At 37.0% G+C, this 22,485-nt stretch overlaps 2 protein-coding genes across 5 annotated transcripts in view; one reads left to right on the forward strand and one right to left on the reverse strand.

Moving 5' to 3' along the window:
• The window catches only part of scml2 (Scm polycomb group protein like 2), a 29,120-nt gene extending 22,467 nt beyond the window's left edge, over nt 1-6,653 (reverse strand). The window contains exons 1-2 of one of the 2 annotated variants that reach the window (XM_042414887.1): nt 5,551-6,653; nt 83-169 (exon numbers count right to left, since the gene is read on the reverse strand). In XM_042414887.1, coding sequence (XP_042270821.1) covers nt 83-104 — 22 coding nt within the window. In that variant the 5' untranslated portion in view covers nt 105-169; nt 5,551-6,653. The remainder of the gene's footprint in view (nt 1-82; nt 170-5,550) is intronic. The other variant, XM_042414882.1, reaches the window with a different exon arrangement.
• A 2,304-nt stretch (nt 6,654-8,957) lies between these two features.
• cdkl5 (cyclin-dependent kinase-like 5) overlaps nt 8,958-22,485 on the forward strand; it is a 46,084-nt gene continuing 32,556 nt past the window's right edge. For all 3 annotated transcript variants that reach the window (XM_042418056.1, XM_042418063.1, XM_042418071.1), the window contains exons 1-3: nt 8,958-9,363; nt 11,886-12,253; nt 18,167-18,201. In XM_042418056.1, coding sequence (XP_042273990.1) covers nt 12,217-12,253; nt 18,167-18,201 — 72 coding nt within the window. In that variant the 5' untranslated portion in view covers nt 8,958-9,363; nt 11,886-12,216. The remainder of the gene's footprint in view (nt 9,364-11,885; nt 12,254-18,166; nt 18,202-22,485) is intronic.

Genomic DNA, 22,485 nt, shown 5'->3' on the forward strand with positions numbered 1-22,485 from the left:
AAAAAATCCCAGACTCAAAAAACTCAAATTATCTGGTAGGAATCGTCAGTATAATGACATAACAACCACAGTAAAGGCCTACCTCTGTGCGGTGTTCGTCCCATGATGAAGAGTTAAACGTGTTGCTGCAGAGGAAGTGAAGTCAGGCAGGAAGTAACCCACAAAAACACTGAAGAAGAGACAAAACAGTCCAGAAACTTCATCCATAGTATTTAGAAAAACAGCAGAATGCACAATAAATGCTGTGGATAAAGAAGCTTTGGATGGTGATGAAACAATAAAAACATTGAAAACGTTTTGACCTGACAAAGACCTGACTTGGATCAAAATGTTGTTTATGTGAATAAAAATGACACCTTACTGTGCAGGCGTTTCATTTTTTTCCTATGATGCAGTTTTTTTTAATAGACTACGTGATGTGCGTATTATTACACCCCTTCAATAGGTGATTGATTAATGACACAAGCAAGATTTGTTGTTTTTACATGTAAAACAGTTAATGAATGTTCAACGTTAGGTTAAATACTGGGATTATTGTGAGTGATTAATTTTAATACACATCCCCATCAAACTAAAGAGATTATAAAGTTCAATAAAACATTAATTCCAGTTTTTGTTTTGTTGGAGAGTGTTCATATAATCATGTCCTGCTATCTTTCAAAATTTCTTCATCTTCCCTTTAAAGGACGAGTGTGTAGGATTTAGTGACATCTAGCAGTGAGGTTGCAGATTGCAACCAACTGTTACCCCTCCCCCCTCCCCTTCCAAGTATGTAGGATAACCTACGGTGGCCGCAAAACTCGCAAAAAAAACACAAAAGGCCCTCTCTATAGCCAGCGTTTGGTTTGCCCATTCTGGGCTACTGTACAAACATGGCGGTGCAACATGGTGGGCTCCGTGGAAGAAGACCCGCTCTCTATGTAGATATAAATAATTAAATAATTCCAAGGTAACAAAAACACAAGATTTCTTATTTTCAGGTGATTATACACTAATGAAAACATACTTGTGAATATTATATTCCATTTCTGCCAAGTTCGTTCTGCTAGATGCCACTGAATTCTACACACAGCACCTTTAAATACATCACTGTTTTTGTCCTGGTTTCATTTCAAGTTGTAAAAGTCACAGGGAACCGAGATGATCAACACTTTTGTGACTGCATTACTCTAATCCTGTTAGACTGAATTGATCTCTCAAAGCTTGTTCATAAACTGATTATAATTCTCCCTAAACTATTGAAACTTTGCTGATCAAAGTAAAACAGCAGCAATAACAGCTGGATCAGTCCACAATCTTGTCTTTACTGGACTACTTTGACAATCGTTAATCGTTTTGAGTCTTTTGTTTTTTTTAAAAAATAATAAACTTCTCTGGTTCCAGCTTCTTAACTGTGAATATTTTTTGGTTTCTTTAGTCTTCGATGACAGTAGACTGAATAAGTTTGGATTGTGGACTGTTGGTCGGGACAAAAGGAGCAGCTTAGGTTGTATCTTGGTCTTGGGGAAATGGTTATTGACATTTTTCACCATTTTCTGACATTTTATAGACCAAACGATCAATCGAGAAAAATCGACAGATTAATCCATAATGAAAATAATCGTTAGTTGCAGCCCTAATTTACAGTTTAGTATGTGCTTTGTGTGCTATGTTTGTCTTTGTTTTTTTTGTTTTCGTTTGTTTTTTTGTTGTTGCTGTTTTTTCCTTTTCCTTTGATTGTCGTACACACAAAACACAGTGAACTGCTCTCTTTGGATCACACTGTATAAATAAAGATTGAAGGAATGAATACATTGCTTGAATTGTGCATAAAATAAAAATAAAAACTATAACCTATGAAATGTCATACACCAGAAACACCACCAACATGCACACTTGTGAGGCGGTTTAAAATAAAAGTGTCCAACAAATGGTATTTGTTGTTAATATAAACACCTTTAGCCAAAGAGTTTGAGTTTGATCAAGAGCAATTTATTCAGCAACTATTCTGATAACCAGTTCATTGTTTAAATCGTTTTATAAGCAGACTTTCTCAGGTTTCATCTTCGTATATCGAGTATTTGCTGCTTTGTTTGTTATGTCTGATAGTAAACTGGACTGTGGACTGTTGGTTTAACAAAACAAGATATTTAAAGACGTCGTCTTGGGCTGTGAGAAACTGTGCTGAATAATCAAGACAATAATTCTGAGATAAATCAATAATGACAATAATTGTTAGTTGCAGCCCTACTTTCATGATGCACTGTAAGAATTAATAATAAAGTTGTTACCACACTGTTTATCTTGAAAATCTGGTAGAGATCAGGTTTGAACATAGTCCCACTTCCTGCAAAGTCCTTACATAGCGATCGCTCAAAATGAGGCAGAAAAGTAATCCAAGGAGCAAGAGCATCAAAATATGTAAAGAATTCCAAATAAAATCCAGAATTTCGAAGGTTAAAATCTCCCCAGAAGCCAGATAACGTCTCCTTTCCACATCTTTAAGAATTGTAGCATCTGCAATGTATTGTGGCTGCCCCTCCCTCTGAAAACCCTTCTGTCTTAGCAGCGAATCCCATTGAGTCAGAAGGAGCCATAAAGATTCCAAGCTGCCATAAAAAGCCATTAAGATGTGTGGATGTGGGACGTCTGCTGGCCGACATGAAAAGGATTCCAGCTCTGCTACTCGCTCAGCTCCAGACTGGTTCAGTTGTTTGTACTGGTCTGTCTGCCTCGCTCAAGAAGGTCAGACAAAACTGCTCGGCAGACCAGGAAGCACTTAATTTTTACAGCCTCCATTTCCACTAAGGCAGCCACTGATCTGGGATTAGCGTAATGTTCACAAACTCCAACAGGGAGAAGATCTGAAAAATGACCCAAGACCTGGTGTCAGGAGAGGTCGTAACTCTTGCTTGACAGGAGGAGCTGTCGAAGAGTTAGTGACAGTATTTTTTCATGATGGAAAAAAAGGGTAAAAGTTTATAATTTGCACATGTATACTTGTTATAATAGGCTCATTTTTGAAAACAATAATGTAATGCAGATATGAAGACGTCTTGAATTTTTATTCTACTTGATGCTCAAACAAATACTGTTATTTCAGAATACAAAATAAATTTCACATTGAGTTATATGAAAGAACATTATTTAAAGTCGTTCCTTAGAATGTTTTCCATTGACAACATAGCTGCAACCGATGATGAATTGAATAGCCAAATAATCAATCATGATGTTGATTACTTTTACAATTTGCAGTCTTTAAAATGTCTATAAAAGACAGTTGCGAAAAAAGGTTTGTCACAAGGTCCCAGAGCTCAAGGTGACGTCTTTGAATTGTTTGTTTCATGCAACCAACAGTCCAAAAATCCAAAAATATTCATGATACAAAACAGAGAAAAGCAACAAGCCAGCAAATGTTTGCTGTTCTTAGTTGAAATATGGCTTAACGCTAATGGATTATCAATTATTAAAAGTGTTTTGTCGACCAGTAATTGAGGAATCTACTTATCTTTTCAGCGCTGATAACATTTGCATATCATATAGGTTTCTTTTACGTTTTCAGTGACCTAAAAGTAAGACAAACGTTTTCATTTGCGAAACGTTAAGATACGTAATCGTTTTGATGATGCAGAATAAAAAGTGGATGTTTTTGTACAACTGAAAGAAAAGTTTGTTTAAAATAATTAAAAGATGCCTGACCATGGTAAGATGTCAAAAGAATTGTTAAAATATCAGCACAACACAAAATAAAGTTTACTGTTTTTGCATCAAAGTTAAAGGCAATCAATTAAAAAAATGTCAAGTATCTTTTTCCAAAAAGCCATTAATTGATTTCTGCCCCTTCTAACTTAGATGAGTTTGATACTAGAGCTGGATGTACAGACCAAATGATTAAACAATGAATCATTTGGCCTGTAAAATGTCAGAAAAATGGTGAAATATGCGATCACAGTTTTCTAAAGGCCAACGTGATGGTTTCCAAATTCTGGTTTTTGTCCGACCAACAGTTCATAATCTTCCTGGAAGTATAGCGATAAGTAAAGTTCATCTTACCTCATGTTAAAATGATAACATGTTTTGTGTAAAAATTCTTAATATGTAAAGTAACTTGTAGTGTAATCTAGTGGAGTAAAAAGTACAATATTTCCCTACAAAAAGTAGCATAAAATGGAGATACTAAAGTAAAGTACAAGTACCTCACTTTGTTCTAAAGTAGACTACAGTACTTGAGAAAATGTCCTTAGTTACTTCCAACGCTGCTGATTATTATCTAAAAGATAATCATTGAATACTCAATAAATGATAAAATAAATAAAAATTCCTCTGATGATAAATGTGACTTCAAATCCAATGGAGAAAGTTTTTCATTGGCAGGTATGAACCATGTAGTAGTTAACATTTCTCATTTTTGCTTGAAAAATTACTGCAAGCAAAAATGGCACAGTTAATCAATTATCAATCATTTAAAACAAATAAACATTGCTTCCCTAACTTTGTAAAACAAAATGTAACAAATTAATACATCGATATAATTTTACTGAACTGTTATTTATTAAAATAATGTCATCCAATGCCTTTGACACCAATCCAGCTATTTGACTCAGTATTGTCAAGCAATTAATCAATTAAAACTAATACTTTCAGTTCTATTTAATGCTATAAACCATTTGCAATGTATTTAAATTGCAAAGACTTATAAAGAGATGTTTAGGTAGGTTCACCCTGCAGTAAACCCCTCTGTGGGACTAAAGAGGAAATGTGCCCCTTTATTTAAACATGACAATATTATGATCATCCTACAAATCCAGACTGAAAAGCATCTTCTCAGCCTCAGCCTGGTAGAGTCTCTGCAAGCAGGCCAGTTTGGAGTAAAAGGCTCACATTAGAGCTGAGAGGCTGAGGGGTGTGAGCCGCTGCAGGGCGTCACCTTCAGCATGTTAACTTAGGATATCCAGCAAGTTTCATCACACACTTATTTCTCACCAAAAAAACAGCTGCCAGCATGTGACATCAAACCTCTGTGTTATTATAGGTAGCATGAGTGTCTCATAAATAAGATATTTGACTTTCATTTAAAAGGATTTCGGTTGTGAGAAAGGGGGAAGAATCAGCAGATGAAAAAAATGAAATGTGAAGAAAAGTGTGTGACGCATTTTCATTTATGATCACATTTTGTGGGCGGGACAGTGCTCATTATATACAGGCTAAAACACTGCTAACGTTACATTTTTTCCAACATCAGGCGTGATACTTATAAGACTGCGAGATCAAGCCAGACGTTTTTTTTTTCTCGGTTGCAGCAGCCTAATCCTCTGCAGGAATCCGGTAAACAGAAAGCAAAAAAAGAGAGAGAGAGAGGGGGAAAATCTGCAGAGTTGAATGTAGCTACTGTACGCAGCGAAGCTCTCCGCCTGCACAGAAATACAGTAAACACGCTCCTCTTGCCTTTTCACTGCATGGACACACAGCAGGAAAACTGACCGCGTTTCATCGCAGCGCGGAAGACAAACGAGAGACAAACCCGTCATTTGCAGCACACGAGAGAAATAAAGAGACATGAGCCGTACAAACCGTTTGAACAGTGGGGGTGTTTTTTTGATGGGAGATTCCTCACTTTCTATCAGATGCAAGCCGCCATGTTCGCTGCAGCTCCGCGCATGTCCACCGCGCAGTGCTGTAATTCAGATTTTTTCACTAGAGGTGGGAGAAAGAAGAAAAAAAAAAGAGAGAGAGAGAGAGAGAGAGACAGAAAGAGACAGATGGGGAGGAAATAATTCATTTGTCGTTTTATAAACACGGATATTGTCACGTGTTGGGGTTGGATAATAAACTACATGTCGTGTGGAAACGAAAACATGTTGGTTTTTTTGGGTTTGGTTTGGTTGCAGCTTCCTGTTTTTCACGCAGGAGAAGAAGACAGAGCTGATGCACCTGGAAGGTCTGGACGGGGGAATGTATGAAAATGGAAAAATTATATATACACTAGATAAAATAATTAAATAACAGTCTATTTCTAAATCCCATTAGTGGATTAACCTTAATCATACCGACTGAGGTCCCCGCAGACCTCACAGGTTTACTTTTTGTCATATCTCACAGGTGATTTATCACCAATTATTTATCATTCCAATTGTTCATGACTTTGTCAATCAATTTGTTCCTAATGACGTTTTCTGTTTCTGTTTTAGTTAGTGCTTTTTAAAAATACCAACGTATTGAGGTCCTCGGGGACTCCAGTCAAAAGCACCCAGTTCTGGCTATGTAGTTTTAATAGATGGAACTATTTATTGAGTTAATGTTTGCTATGTGTCCTAATTTAAAGTATCACACACTATCGGGGGCTCCCTGTCAGTTATTTTGAAGACTTTGTGAAAAGATTGTACTTGGGATAAAAACTGCAATTTGTATATAAAGTATAGTATGTAAAGTATATATTTTCGTTTTACAAAATATGCAAATTAACTAACTTTCCTGAAATATTAATAACCTGTTTTTTTCCAGATGATTTATGACATAACTAATAATGTTTTGAAAAGAAATATGTTAACATTTTGCTGTGATGGTTGTTTCTTACAGTAGTTTCTGGGGGTCTTCAGGGACCCCAGTTGGTAGTCCTTGTATATTAAATATGTTGGTGGGATTTGGGTTAAATAGTTATAATAAACCAGTGCAATTAAGGAAAAATAATGAGAATTGATGCAGGATTGATTGATTGATTGATTGACTAACTGATGTAACACCACACATCTAGTGTTAGTTACAAAAGTACTGCATTCACATATTAGTACACATGTATTATCAGCAAATTGTACTTAAGTATCAAAAGTAAAAGTTCTCATTAAGCAGAATTTATTAGATTGTTGATATTGATGCATTAACATGTAGCTGAAGTTTATATAGTACTTTATAGACTGTTGCATAGTTTGATCTTTCTCAGTGTATCCTATAATGTTTCATAATCTTTATTTAGTATATATTGTAGCTTACTATCATGTGCTATATACTGTGACATCACTGTATTTACTGGTGAATGTTTTGTTTATGAATTTTATAAGATTATATCATTTTTCATAATGTCATCAACAACAGTTGAAATGAACCTTTTAGGCTAATTCTGACTACAGTGTTTTATCTTTATAGACTAATGAGCACTGTTCCTGTCAACGGAATACATCAATAATAAAAAATACATACAATTAATTTTCATCTTATCTCATGTTAAAATGATAATATGTTTGTGTGTAAAATCTTAATCTTTAAAGTAACTAGAAGTATAATCTAGTGGAGTGAAAAGTACAATATTTGCCTCTAAAATATAATGGAATACAAGTCTAAAGTAGCATAAAAAGAAAATACTCAAGTACAGTATAAGTACTTCAAATGTTCTTAGTGGACCACAGTACTTGAGAAACTGTATTTAGTTACTTCCCACACTGTTGATTATTATCTAAAAGATAATCATTGAATACTCAATGCTGTAACTGGAAAGTCTATCCATGCCCAATAAGTCCATATATTCCTGACTAAAGACCTCTTCCAAAGACATCAGGTTTTCCAGCAGGGACACTGTCATCTAGTTTCACATCCAACAACAGAATTAATCTCTCAAATCTTTCAAGTTCTTCTCAAACAACAAATATGCCTTCAAATCTAGGTGAGAAAGTTTATCAGTTGGCAAGGACTGTGACCAGATTATCCACATTTTATGAGTAATGACTGTTGTAGAGCTAAATGTAAAATGTTGCATATCTGACAATGCGAGTAAGCAGTACTGTACTTTATTACAGATTTGAGGTACTTGTACTTTAGCAACATGTTGCTTTATACTTTTCCACAACACTCCAGAAGACATTACATACAGCTAAACTGACTTATACAGATAGCTATAAGATTTAAGATACACAATAAATGATCATCTTATAAATTATGAGGCATTTTTATAGATTAAAGTATCCAAAATGAAATAAAATGCTTATATGATGCTTATATATATCTTTTTCAATATGATCCAATTTGATAATACATTCTGAAAAGGGACATTCTGTATAGCATAACATTTATTTTTATATGTGAATGTTGCAGATAATTCTTATGTAATAGTTATTTTTAATACAGGACTTTAACTTTTAATAGTTTTTTTGTTGTTTTTCACATTGATGCTTTCATTTCAGAAATAATCATCCACCACTGGCTGTTGCACAGAAAAAACACAAAATTATATTCTAAAAAGATGCACCTTAATGAATATTTCCATTTTATTGTACTTTATACTTCTTCACTGCATTCCAGTGGAATTTACTGATTTATATTTTAAATAAACAATATATCATCTTATGAATTATGATACTTGATAAATTAAACTGTCAAACAAAAGCCTACATAAAGTGTCTATATATATACTGTATATTAGTGGTTATAATAACATTATGAAAAGGGCCATTTTGCATAATAAGTAGTTTCATTTTCTGAAGTACAAACTTGACTTGTGTAAAGTATTTTTGCTGATAATATTCCTGTAACTTTATAGTTCAATACATTTTTCACTGCAGGGCTTTTTTCCCCCTTAACTCCACTACAAAGTATTGCCACTTTTATTTCACAAATTAGCAAAAACATTCATCTTCTACATGCATCAGTGAATACAGCAGCTCTAAATCACACCTGCTTAAAAATATCACAAATATAATGTCGTGATGTTGAGTGTTCACAGTTTTCTGTGATAAAATTGTGGCAGTAAAGAGCCAAAAGCATGGTGTGGAGGTCAAACCCAGAACACATGGCCTTTGTAAGAGAGTTGTGTTTTTTGCACAGCTGCCAGTAGAGCTACATCAAATTTAATGCACAAAAATATTCATAACACCTGCTCATTATAAAACAGACCGAGCCGGTGTCTGTGAATCCAGTGAATTCACGCTGATTTCGCCAATTAGTGCAGTCATGAAGGGGGAGGTGTAGGTGGAGGAGAGTGGAGACAAGCTGCAGGAACATTTTTAATCAGTGACACAACATGGATTTGACCAAAACGGGGGGTTGCAACAGCCTCATCAAGAGCAGACGGAGTTAAAATCTTTGTGTTATTGGGACAGTTGTTAATATGAGGCACATTTAGGCTTAAACAAACAGCGTCCTAGATTTCATTTCCATCCCAAAGTTTTATTTTATCACAGCTCATACTGGATGTAAAACCACTGCTGGAACGCGCAGACGTCCGTGTTTCTATTGGCTGTCCGCAGCGTCGCTCACAGGAATGACGATTTTGCTGCTATAACCAGCTGATGCTGAGGCTACGAACACGGAGCCTCTGAAGAACTGTTGACGGTACATGGATACCCAGTCATCGACGTTATGCCCGCGGATTCGGTCTCATCTCCATCCAGAAATTGAGTGAGTAGGATTTTTTCATCGTGTCACGACGCATAGGCCCGGTGTTCCCCCACCTCTCCACCACCCCACCACCACCACCCACCCCACTCTGTCGCTCCACATGATGTTTCTTCGTCTTCCCACATCATCATTTTCATGGGTATGATGCTCTATGCTTCACAGACTGAGCTTTCTCACCTCACACAGGCGACACATCACATCTGCAGGTAAAAAAAAAGAAGGGGGGGTTCATTGGTTTAATAATGGATTGGGTGTGATGGGTCATTTTCTATCTTTTATGGGGGGGTTTGTGCGTGCGTGAAAATCTGTCTGATTATGAGTAAACGCTATTTGTGGGTCTTGTTGTGCAACACTGTCGTGAACATGGTCCGTGGACTACGTTATAATGTATGCACTGGTTGCTGTGTAGGCTGAGAAACGCGTGGACAGCGATGGAATGATGGTGGTGGTGCGCTCCGCGACGCAGCGATGAGAGAGACGCAGTTTCGGTGCAGAGAGCAGCATTACTCTCTCTCTCTCTCTCTCTCTCTCTCTCTCTCTCTCTCTCTCTCTCTCTCTCTCTCTCATTTCTGTCTCTCACCTCTCTCTCTCTCTCTCTCTCTCTCTCTCTCTCTGTCACATACACACACACACACACACACACACGAGCACATGCTCTCTCTCTCTCTCTCTCGTGCACGCGGACGCACGCACCTGGCTATTAAATCCATACTCCCAAACTCATGCTTCTCCTCGCATGTGTGCACAACAGGCGTTTGTTGCAAGATTTCAGTCTATCCTATCAATATTTTCAGGACTTTCACAGTGATGTTTTCCCCAACCTTATTTCCATTTACCAGCTGTCTGCCTGACGGGTGCGAGGAGAAGCAGCAGCTTATCTATATCCATTTTTTAGGAATATTTTTCCTTCAGAACAGGAAATAATGCATCCCAGGCTGCTCCAGTTGGAGGCTTTTAGGGTATGTTTGCCTTTTTAGACGTGATAGTATGGATCTATAATCACTCCCCAGTGGCAGCCCCATATCCTTAAATGACGAGCCATGGATGGCCCTCAACATCCACCTTATCACTTCCCCTGGAAAGACTTAGCTGTGTGGAGTGTACACTGCATAGGAAAACGCCCACACAGGCACATGAGCCAAATCAACATTAAAGTGTGTTTGCACGGCTGAATAAATCAAATGTTATACAAATTAAGTTGGACTGACACTGCGAGAAGCTTTGATGGTTCCAATCCAACAGCATTCACATTACAAAAGAGGCATTTATTAGTCGTGGTCAACTTTTGGATTTGTGACAGGAGGAGCTGTGAGCCTTTGGAAATAATTATTCTGAGCATTTTTTTTTTCCTGCCCAAAACAACAAAATAGTTTAGCACAGGCATGTAATAATGTTGATACTGAAGGGGAAAAGAGGAGTGCACATAAACAATTTCAGCACACAGGAACAATTACTATTGTGACAAGCATTTTCTTTTACATTCAGCTCAACATTTTGTGTATGACAGCAACAGAGGGTGCAGTTAATTGCACCGTGGGTACAATTTAAAATGCAGAGAAACAAGACTCAGTCTACATCCATGCAAGTGGCACTGTGATGCTGTATTTAGGCTTTGAGCTAGATGGTAATTCAAGCATGACATGCTCACACTGCTAAATGCTAACATGTTGCTGTTTACCATGTTAACCATCTTAGTTTAGCCTGCTAAAATGTGCTATTTAGCACAAAAAGTACATCACAAAAAGTATATCATTAGTTTTGTGGGTGTTTTGTCATAAACTAAAATATTGGACAAAGAGAAATTTTGACTTGATGATGGTGTAGATTAGTAGCTACAATTCGTCCTGGGGGACAAAATTTCACCAGAATTCATACCAATCCATCCAATATTTTTCGAGATATTTCACTTGGATCCACAAAACTTAGTAACCATGGGAACCATGAACATCTATATCAAACTTAATGGCAAACATCCAATATTTGTTGAGATATTTTACTGGGTAAGTTTGCTTGTGTCAGTAGATGAAAAGTCAGGGGATCACCAAAGCCATTAGAATTTATCCTCCAGGGAGCATGAATGTCTGTACAAAATTTCATGGCAATCCCATCGAATATTTGTTTAGATATTTCAGTCTGGACCAAAGTGCTGGACTGACCGACTGACAGGGATCCCTTGAGCCACGCTGCTGTCTAAGAACTACAAAGCATGCCTTAATAGTGCTGCCAGTCAGTCTAGATTGTTATCTTTGCAGCACGTCCTCGGCTTCACGTTGAATGTGAGACTGATGGGATGGGAATAGATGGGGTAGGATGAGTGTGTGGAAGTCATGCAAGTCATCCATGATTTAAATGTGTCCTCAAGGAAATGCTGCCTCTCTGTACATCTACATGTCCTAGTTAGCCACCATCTGTGCTAGGGATACCACCAGCATGCTACTTACACAAGAAATCATGGTCAGTTGGACCTTGAAAAGACCTTTCAACAGCATATTTTAACACCTTGCTTGCTTTTGGTCTTCCAGGTACAACTGTGTGGACGTTTGGATAAGAGCGCAAGAAGGACAACCCCAAGAAATGGAATAAAAAGAGAGTCAACTGAAACAACTTGAGTCTGAGCCATAAATAAAAGAAACTGACATTTAGAAGCGTAAGGCTTGAAGAGGGGTTGTAGCGTGACGAAGAGAGAAGCTGAAGTCGAAGAGGAATGAAGATGGGGTGTGGTCAGACGGTTGCCACATTTCTCCCAGACTCTACAGTTCACTCCGTACGCCGCCGGTCAAAGCAGGAGCCTCCCTTCTAAAACCAGAGCAGCTTGTTTCACCTGCTGGAGGAACCCCCGCCCTCGGTGATGTGATGAATAAGTTTGAAGTTCTTGGCATTGTGGGAGAAGGTGGGTAGTTTTACACACAAGATTTTACTGCGTCTTTTAAGATTGTGAGGACTCCAAGTACTGTTGTTAACCTAAAACTCTGATTGTGGTGATTGGGGCCACTGAGGACACAGAGGTCATGTCCTTCATATTTTTCATGGGAATTTGGGTGTTTTAGCAGCCCGAGGTGCAGTTTATATTGTCCAGCTGAAACCTGCACATCACTGTTGCCAAAATTAAGTCTTTAACCCTTACATACTGTTCATATTCTGACCCTTCACATTATGGAGTGGGTCATTTTTGACCCGGCTCAAGTATCCCTATATAATTAGTCTCTATACCAAATTTTGAACCACAAATGTATTTTGCATCTATATACAGTATATCATATCAGTCATTAATAAATGGGTGATTTATCCTTCATTAATGTTTCAGAGGGCAGAGAGTGTTCTCTTTAGGTTTGACACTATTTGTTTATAGAGGAAATACTTTAACAATCATGGTATATTATGATCTTATGTGATCTAAAACAGGAGAACATAATAGCTATAATTATTTCTATGAATTTTATTTAAAGTGAGGGATGCAACAACATTTTTGAATATTAGGTTCCATTATAAGCATTAAAACCATCAATCATAATAATAAATAATTTTGAAATACTTATATATTTTTGTATATTCTGGGCCACTTAAGGAAAAGTCATGGAATTTCAGACTCAAAGAATGTCATTTAAGGTGTTTTTACTGCTTTCAAATGTCAAAAATGGGTCAGATTTGTTCCGAACAGTATGTAAGGGTTAAATCAATGTTGGCATCACATAGCAGCAGGATTTTTTCAACTCATAGAGAAGTATGTAATCCTTCAAGACTTTCCTCACAAGAAAGACGACAGCATGAGTCATTTGTTTACTGTGAATTCTCAGATTGTGGGAAATAGACAGAGCCTTTATTTTTGCAAATTGAAGACACAACCAAGCCTTCATTCCTAATCAGCCCTGTTTTGTAAGTTATCATTTTTCATTAAGAAGCCTCCTTGTTACCTGATCTGCTGCTGTTTTAATCTGCAGGTGATGCAAACTAAAAACATCCTCCATGGTTACCTGTTGTCTTGATAATGTATGTTACACTAATTCCAGCACTACCTCTATCAGCATCTTTCTTTCATCTTTCTCTTCTTTTTTATTCATTAATTATTTCCAGTTACTTCCATTTGGCTCTTTTGAAAGCACAGTTAAGTTACTGTCAATGAAACTCATTTCATTGACAGTTTTGAGTTTTATTGGCTGTAACTGGTAGTAGCTATTATTTGAATACTGGTTTTTATTTGAAAATGTATGGTAAACGACTCAAACGAGCTATGTGTATGTTTCAATACTATTTCAATACTGTTTCAATAATTAAACAAGATTACGCAATTGTTGGTATGGAATTAATAGGCATGTGCATTGGTATTGATTGCACAAGATCACATGATCAAATTCAAGTTGTTTCAAAATGGAGGAATGGTTTTGGTTAAAATGGTTAGGTTTAGGTACAAAAATGACTTGGTTAGGGTTAGGGAAAGATCACGGTTTGGGTTAAAACAGTAAAATGCAAGAAGAATGTGTCATTTAATTGCACTAAAATGCCCGACGTGACGGTAAAGAATGTCCGGTTAGTGGTGTACAAGAGGTCCAGTGTTGTGTCGAGTGCGTACCAATACAACAAACTACCAGTCCGGACCAACAGCCTGTGGACTACTGACATGGAATCCAGTTCCATGTCAGTAGTTGGTAAATTATTGCACTGGTTCTGTAGCCATAGCCGATACCTAAAAAATAATTATGTTTTAATTGCGTGCCAACACTGTGGTGAAGGTCCAGTTAGATTTAGGCACAAAAAACACCTGGTTAGGGTTGGGAAATATTACAGTTTGGGTTAATATGATCACTTTAAATGTGGTGTAAACGTTAAAGTTACTACTTCATTAGTTAGGCAACCTTCGTCGTCATGGCGAAAACAATTGTAGTTACGGTTTTTAAAAAATTCTCCCGACTCGCGGTTGGAAACATGACACTTGTGATTGGAGGTGGGAAGTGAACAGCGGTCTCCTGCATCCAACCAACCCACCACCTCTGAATGTGGACATTTGTCACCTTATATGGACGTCATCTGGACATAATTACCGGGGCCGCTAGATGGCGTCTGTTACTCAAACGTAACTATAGGTCGTTTTTGCCAACTGAATTTCCAACCTATACTGTTGTTTTTCTTGTGAGGACAGGCTGTTATGTTACCTGACTACGACCTCTAGTGACCATTTGAATTATTAACTCTTGTCTGTCAGGAACAAATATGAAGGTAGTTTCATGGCGGTATTTTACCGCAAAAATTTCTTATCGAAGGGTGGGGTGAATGGTTGGATCCTAAAATCATGACATGAGAGAGACCACTGTTCATTTCCCATTTCCTGCCAACAGTCAGCGTTGTTTTCTTTTAACCATGACCATGATCTTTTCCTAACTTTAACCACGCAGTTTTTGTGCAAACCTTAATCATATTTCAGGGGGCATTTTAGAAAACATATGCTGTCGATAGGGCGGTTAGCGGTTATTTTGAAAGGCAGTCAGACAACGTTATTGGTCATTTTGTTGAAGGCAGATCCTTCAGTAGATTTGAAAAATCACTATATTTGAAGATACAATATTTTCAATGGGTAGCGATGAGCTGTTTGTTTTTAACATCACTTACATAATTTTTTTCAGACTTAGTATCTAAACAAATTTTAAGCCAAGGAAAATTAAAATTTTGGTTTTCCTGACCAAATCATTATTCCTCTCACAGTGTAATTTTCCCCTTGAACATCTAAAATACTGAAGCCCTTTGTGTGTTTGTGAGATCTGAAGAAGAATAAGACGCTGGCCAGCCCTTGCCTCATGGGAACAGTGACAACATTGATGGCTGGTCAGAAAATGAAATAAATGAGGATCAAATTTTAAGTCTGGTTACAAATGTTCCAAACACAGGTCCCTCACATATCAAACCATCCAGCCATTATTTCTTTCAGTCAGCAGCATCATTTGTGGCTGATTTCAGTGAGCTGGACTGACATGCATCCGTGGCTTCACTCTAATGTGAGAGGACAGAGTAACCAAGTGTTTATTGTACTGTTCATAATTCTCACTAACTGTGTTCTACATCAGTGCTTGTCATTGTACATTAATCAAAAAGTTAGAAACCAAAAGAACTGAAGTTAGACGATCAAAGTTTTAAAACAACTACAATGGTTTTTTTTTACTTACCTTTTAAATGGACTGCATTTATATAACACTTTTCTAGTTTTATCAACCACTCAAAGCACTTTTCAATACATGCCAATATTCACCCATACATTCATACGCTGATGGCAGAGGTTGCCACGCAAGGTGCCAACCTGCTCCTCAAGACCGATAGAGCACTTTCTATCCAAAGCGCCCCACAATGTTTCTATGCTCACCCATTCACACACACAGCACAGCCATCAGGAGCAATTTGGGGTTCAGTATCTTGCCCAAGGACACTTCGACATGCGGACTGAATCAGCTGGGGACCAAACCACTGATCTTTCAATTAGTGGATGACCCGTTCTACCTCCTTAGCCACAGCCGTCCTGTATTATCAGGTTTCTACAAAGCGCTATCTTCAGCTTTTACATGTTTTTGTGATTATAGCATCTTGTAAAATTATTCTGGTGGCATAACTTTTTGTTTGTAGAACAATTAGTTATTTATATATATGAAATCACATTTGAAAGTCTTCTTTAAATAATATCCTCAGTGTTTTTGGATACATAAACACTCTGGATAACTTAACAGGTTTATGTTATGGTTATTAGTTTGAATTATTTCAGGATTGTTCCTGAGATTTCATGTCTTTTCCATCAATTTAATGCATGCCTCTAAATAAAGCAATATCCCTGAACCTCAGCCAACGCTGCTATGGAGAAGAAGCCAGAAGTGCAAATCAGAGCTGTACCAAATTCAGAACATTTTGTTGCTGCAATTAGGAACAAAACAACTTAGAGAACAAAACAACTTCAAAACAACAAAACACGTTGTTGCATTCTTTCAGAATTAACCCAGAATTTGAAAAGAGCTCTGGTTTAAACCTCGACTGTATTATCGGGTTTCTACAAAGCGTAATCTTCAGCTTCAGCCAAGTGTTAGCAGTGCACACAAAAGAATTATATGCTGAGTTATTGGATTTTACTTACAGAAATCCTCCGTTAACATGCATTAACCAAGTTTTGGTCAGTTGGGGGCGGCAGAAACAAGCTGTGAACACAAAATTGACATATTATCACTTTTTAAGTTAAGTTGCTTATACATATCCAACAGATACAGAGCAACAATGTAAGTTCAATATTTACTTAAGCTCTTTGTTGATCTTCAGTAACTCATGAGAGAAATGTCGTTCTTAAGCATTAAATGCTCCACTTTGTTCACTGGCTAGTGACTAATTTTGTCTCTCTGCTGTTTGGTGCCGGGCAGATAGTGTGCAGTTGGCTTTTAGAGCTATTTTGATGAAAATAGCTGCCTGCTGTGGCTGAAAATGAAGCTGGTGAGAGTGGTGAGAGTAAACTAAAACAGGGCCAAAACAATAACTTAACAGATACTGAAACTCTCTGAAGAGCTGAGGGAAACTGTAGAGTGGGGTGATAATTCTCCATGGGTTTGTCACTCCGAGCAACACTTTTCATTTGATGAATAGTCATTTGATCCATTGTTAATATAAACAGTTTTATTATAGCAGCTTTAAATTTTATGTATGCATCTTGTACCTTTCATGTTCATCCAAAGCCTTGGGAAGTGCTCCAACCGCCTGTCACCATTGTAAATGTAGAAAATTGTAAAAGCGTTTTTTTACCTCTAAAAGCCTTAATGTTAAATATAGGCTCTGAGCCAACTGTGAGATGAGAACTATTACATGATTGACTGTATAAATTCAGTCCTCAAGATTATTTCAATTTTCAAATTTGAGGGAGGGGCTTCACTCATTCCTCACTCCAATCATCTGTCCATCACACACAATATCACTGATTTTGACAAACCTGAGGGAATAATGCATGCCAACACTTAGTTATAATGTCTATATTGCACTGATTGGAATAAGCAGGGCTATAGATTTGTTTGCTTGTTTGTCTATGTGTTGCAATGTATCAGACATTTAACAAGACCTTGAACAAGATTTTATCTTGCATGTTAAACAGCATGTTGCATGTCACTGTTTTGTCATTGTCAGGTAATATTTGGCACAAGGGAAGTGCATTAGTAAAAGCAAGAGGGTGTATTAGGGAGACGTATTCCTTCATATGGGATGATTTGTTTGTTGTTGTCTTGCTCAGTTGAATTAAAATAGAATAGAAACTGAAAGTGGAAATTAAATGGATAATCAGTCCTTACCTAACCTTAAGTTGCACATGTGATTTGAATGGCAGTTAAAACAGTTTGCAAAATGTGGAAATCAATTAATATCAAAATGTCCTGTTGTGAAACATGCAAGAAACAGCTTTATAGCTGAAGCCCTGGCATCTTACATATGGAAGATCAACAGAGAACATGACGTGCTTAGACACAGGGACACTGTGTGTGTGTGTTTGCGTGTGTGTGTGTGTGTGTGTGTGTGTGTGTGTGTGTGTGTGTGTGTGTGTTAGTTGTCAAAGGTAAAGGCATATGTGTGCTGAGTGTGTGGGAGAGTGCGTATGCCTCCGCTCCGCCTCACCTATTAGCTGTTGTTTCTCTGGTTGTTCTCACCTACTGCACTTGCACTTGTTTTTTTGTTTTTTTTATGAACATGTTTGTCCAAGGTTTGGATTGGGAGGCCAAAACATAATTAAGATGTTGAAACCTAAAAGCACATCTCAGTCTCACTTTTTATTGATCTTTTGTGCCCTTCTCTCTGTTTCTCTGTCCAGGAGCATATGGAGTGGTGCTTAAGTGCAGGCATAAGGTAAGACGACATTTCTCATTCCTGTAGGTCTAACATCACCATCACAATCACCTATATTGGACAAATATATTTACGCATACAAAGAATTTGATTTCTGGTGGCTCACAATGTAGTCACACACAATGATCTTAGGAAAGATACACAAGGACAACAAGCCGAACAAAGATGATGAAACATAAACATATCACTATTATGTACAAGCAATTGGGTGAAAAAATAGATACATACATATAGAAACAACAAGTTAACAATGACATACAATATCTATATACAGGTGAACCTGTTTCTGTAAACTGTAAACAGGATACAGATAGTGCAAAGGTGTGAAGAGTGCAAGGAGTGCTACTGAATGGGTAAAAAAATGATAACTTCATTTACATACAGTAGGCGGTTATGTGCAGTATATACAGCCTGCTCAAATATATATACAGTAATGAATGATATGTATATATGTTATTGCACATTTTGTATTTTAAACTAAAATAAATATATATTATTTGTAGGTACAGTGTTACAAGTGGTAGTGTTATTGCACAGCGACTGAGTTAACTGTTCATAAGTGTGACGGCGAGAAGAAAGAAGCTATTCCTGTGTTTGGTAGTTTTGGTGTCCAGTGTTCTGTAGCATCTACCAGAGGGGAGAAGTTGGAACAGGTCATGTCCAGGTCTGCAGTGATTTTTCCTGCCCGTTTCCTGACTCTAGAGGTGTACAGGTCCTGGATGGTGGGCAGGTGATATTTGTTGGTATTAGATAATTTATGGTTTGCATTATCGTGATTTGAGGTTTTTGTGTTCAGGTTTATTATCACTGAGAGTCTGAAATCATAGAAAAATGAAACCAACAATCACATCTGCATCAACTAGTGGGAAATATGATGTTACTTTACAATATTGAATAACCTGTTTCCTCATATTCATTGGAAGATTTTAATTGATTATAAATGGCATGAACAATAGTGTTTCTGGGACTTCTAAACTGCAACTAGAGAGATGAATAGTGGGTTAACACAAAACTGTTTGGTGGCTGGATTCCAAAAATATGGCTGATGGGACATTTTAATGTCACCAGTTGCTGGTGATGTGCAAACTCGTAAAATTCAGTCACATGTTACTGACCTACTCTCTTATATGGTTTTATGTCACACTGTATGCATGAATTGCGTTTAATGTCAGTCCTAACAGTGGCGCTTCAGAAAGTATTCATATTCATGCCATTAATGTATTTGGTATGCATGAAAGCAAGGCCTGCTGATATGACTCATCTGACAGAGCCTACCATACCTGACTGCATGGTTCCCAGCTCATGTATTGCTGTAACATCTTTCTTTACTTCACATTTCTCTGCAGTGGAAAGCAAAGGCAATGTTTTCAACCTGTGGTGTGCTATGACTTGCAAATCCTAAAGTTGCTTGGTGCATTTTAAAACTTTTAAAACTCTTATGAAAGCTAAGAAAAGTTGATATTCATCAACCTGTCTCTCGCACTGTTTTATTTGTTTCAGTTCTCAGCTAGACTGTAGGAGCTTTACATCCAACTGTTTTTATTCGCATTTTCATTTTGCAGTTAAAAAAAAAGAACGTGTGTGAAAATGCAGAAAATTCAAGACAATCTCATTGCAAAAAAAACATTTTATGCTTGGCTGAGGATGAAAAGTTGGTGTGTCGATAAAAGTAAAATGCAACAAAGTGCAATTGAAACAGATTTAGCACCTGATGATACATCAGATCTGTGTAGAGCAATGAGGAAACTGCAATGTTCCTCAAATGAATTCATGAAACTAACATGAATACCATATTTCCATCATGTTGTTTGTATTGTTTTCCACTGTTTGAGATTTGACTGGCGCTCTTTTTATTTTGTCATCATGTCTTGTTGTGCCCTCTTCTTCTGCAATTGTTTAATGGCCCCAACTGGAAAATTAGTGCCATCAGCTGTTTACCTTGACAACCGACCTCCAGATATTTGCATAACAACAGTGGATGGAAACACACATTAATTTGAATTTTCTTTTGACAATTTTCTGTAAATTTGATTACAATTTGTACTGCATTTACATGGAAACCTTTAACTTTTGCTATGTGGTAGCCACTGTGGCCACAAGTGACAATTCTTGGATAATGGTAAATCCTAAAAGTATTGCACTAATGGCACAAGTAGAGTCATAAAGTCAGTGAACTGACTCAGTATTGTCAGTTGTGTAGACATATCTGTCTAAAGTTGGCTAACATTAGCTAACTTTAGCTACAATAAGCAGTCGTGTCAGAGCAGAGCTTTCACTTTTTCAAAAAAGTTCAGTTCGGATGATAGAGAACTAATATTTTTCAAATTAATTTGAACGCAACCCACGTAACCTAATCCTAAACTACATTGTTGAATTGATGTTGACTGGCCAGCCTGGTCTCACCAAGTTACGTATGAATAGCCCACCAATTTCTTATGTCATCTCGCATGTTATCACTACGCATTTTTTGCTTTTTCTGTGTCATTTCACACCATTTAGGTGGTAAATTCAATCTCTAAAAGGGACCTATAGTTGTGTTTGACTGACAGGGGAAGTGATGCATTTCCGGTGACTATTCTATTTTATTTCTCTCTTGTTTTATTTGCATTGTAAAGCACCTTGTAACTCTGGTTTTGAAAGGCGCTTTATAAATAAAGTTTACTTACTTACTTACTTACGTCAATATAGTGTGACTTTCTTTTCTTTTATGAGGTGATTTTGGCTTATTGGGAGGAGGCGGTTGGGTGGATGGATAGATAGTTGGCAAAAAGTTGCTAAAGCATTTTTACTGTCACGTCAGGCATTTTACTGCCATTAAACGGGACATTTTTACCATCACGTCGGAACATTTTTATCACAATTTACTGATTATTTTAACTCAAACCATGATCTTTCCCTAACCAAGTGGTTTTTGTGCCCAAACCTTACCAATGACGTGTTGAAAATGACACATGAAAAGCTTAAAATGCGTAGACATGACACAAAATGTCCTTAAAGTGGCAAGCTATTTATTTATTGGACTGACTCAAGTGACAAGATAACGTTACTGTGAGGCCATTGGATTTTACAAAGTCAACGGTCTTACCTTCATTCACGATTTTTCCATCTACGGAGTAGATTTCGAAATGCTTCCAAACATTCTTCTCAGTTTGGTGTCATGATTATCTGTTCAGCACAGCTCACTAGTTTTCTCCATTTTATGTTAGCAAAGAGAGTAATAGTAGCCTTTTTGGTTTATTGTGCATGCAGGTCAGACAGACAGTGCATTATAGAAGCATCCCCACTGGAGTGCAAAGCACGGCAGGTTGTGCTTATACATTGTGAATTTGAATTAAAGCAAATCATTACATATTGAATATTACATTTTCCCCCACGTTCAAATAGTAGTTCAAATTGAAAATAAAAAGTGTTTTTATTTCTCATGAATTCAACTTATTAATTTCTCAAAAGTTACGGTAACTTTGCTCTTGTCTAAATTATAAAACTAATTCTAAAACTTTTTATTGCTTAATCATACTTCAAGTGAAAATGTAAACTGCTTTTTACTAACTTACTTCAATATTACCTACTAAATTAATAAATAAATGTAGCAGCCCTAAATAACTGATCCAAATAGTTTTCTATATACTAAAAGTGCTACTGGTTGCAGCAAGACAGGAAAATCCCACCTATGACATGAACCTTGTAGCCTTTTAAATAACCTGGTTAAAAATAAAAACCTGCAATTTATCTAGCACTTCATCAATCAATCTTCAAGTCTCACCAATACCATCCAAAGTCCCGTCCAGTCCACAAACTCTCCACTTCTATGGAAATACTGCAGTACATTCAGCAGCTGACCAGACCACAACCTCCCAAAGTAGACGGTTTGTTTTGAGTGTCCAGTGTTTTCTATTCATCTTTTCATTCAGATTTTTACATAAAATAAGGTTGGTTCATGGATGTTTTTGCCAGACTGACTGTTGGATGTTGGATGGCTGGTAAATCAAAGATATTCCATCTTTGGATGTAATTGTTAGTCATTTTGTCTTTGTGGTGTTGAGGGGTGATGTTTTAACTGTACATTTAAAGCTACAAAAAAGTGACAGGATTCATGAGTGACTATGTTCACACACTTAGCAAAAAATCTCAAATTAACTAAAACAACGTGGAATCAATCAACTTTGTTGTGATTTAAACACTAAACTGATAATCTGCTTTGATGAGACAGGAATGGGGTTAAAGGCAGATTAGTGCAGCTATTATTATCACCTGTATTCAAGGCCTCATTAATAAAATGATGTT

This window comes from Thunnus maccoyii, chromosome 1 (genome assembly GCF_910596095.1).
Source record: "Thunnus maccoyii chromosome 1, fThuMac1.1, whole genome shotgun sequence".
Lineage (NCBI taxonomy): Eukaryota > Metazoa > Chordata > Actinopteri > Scombriformes > Scombridae > Thunnus > Thunnus maccoyii.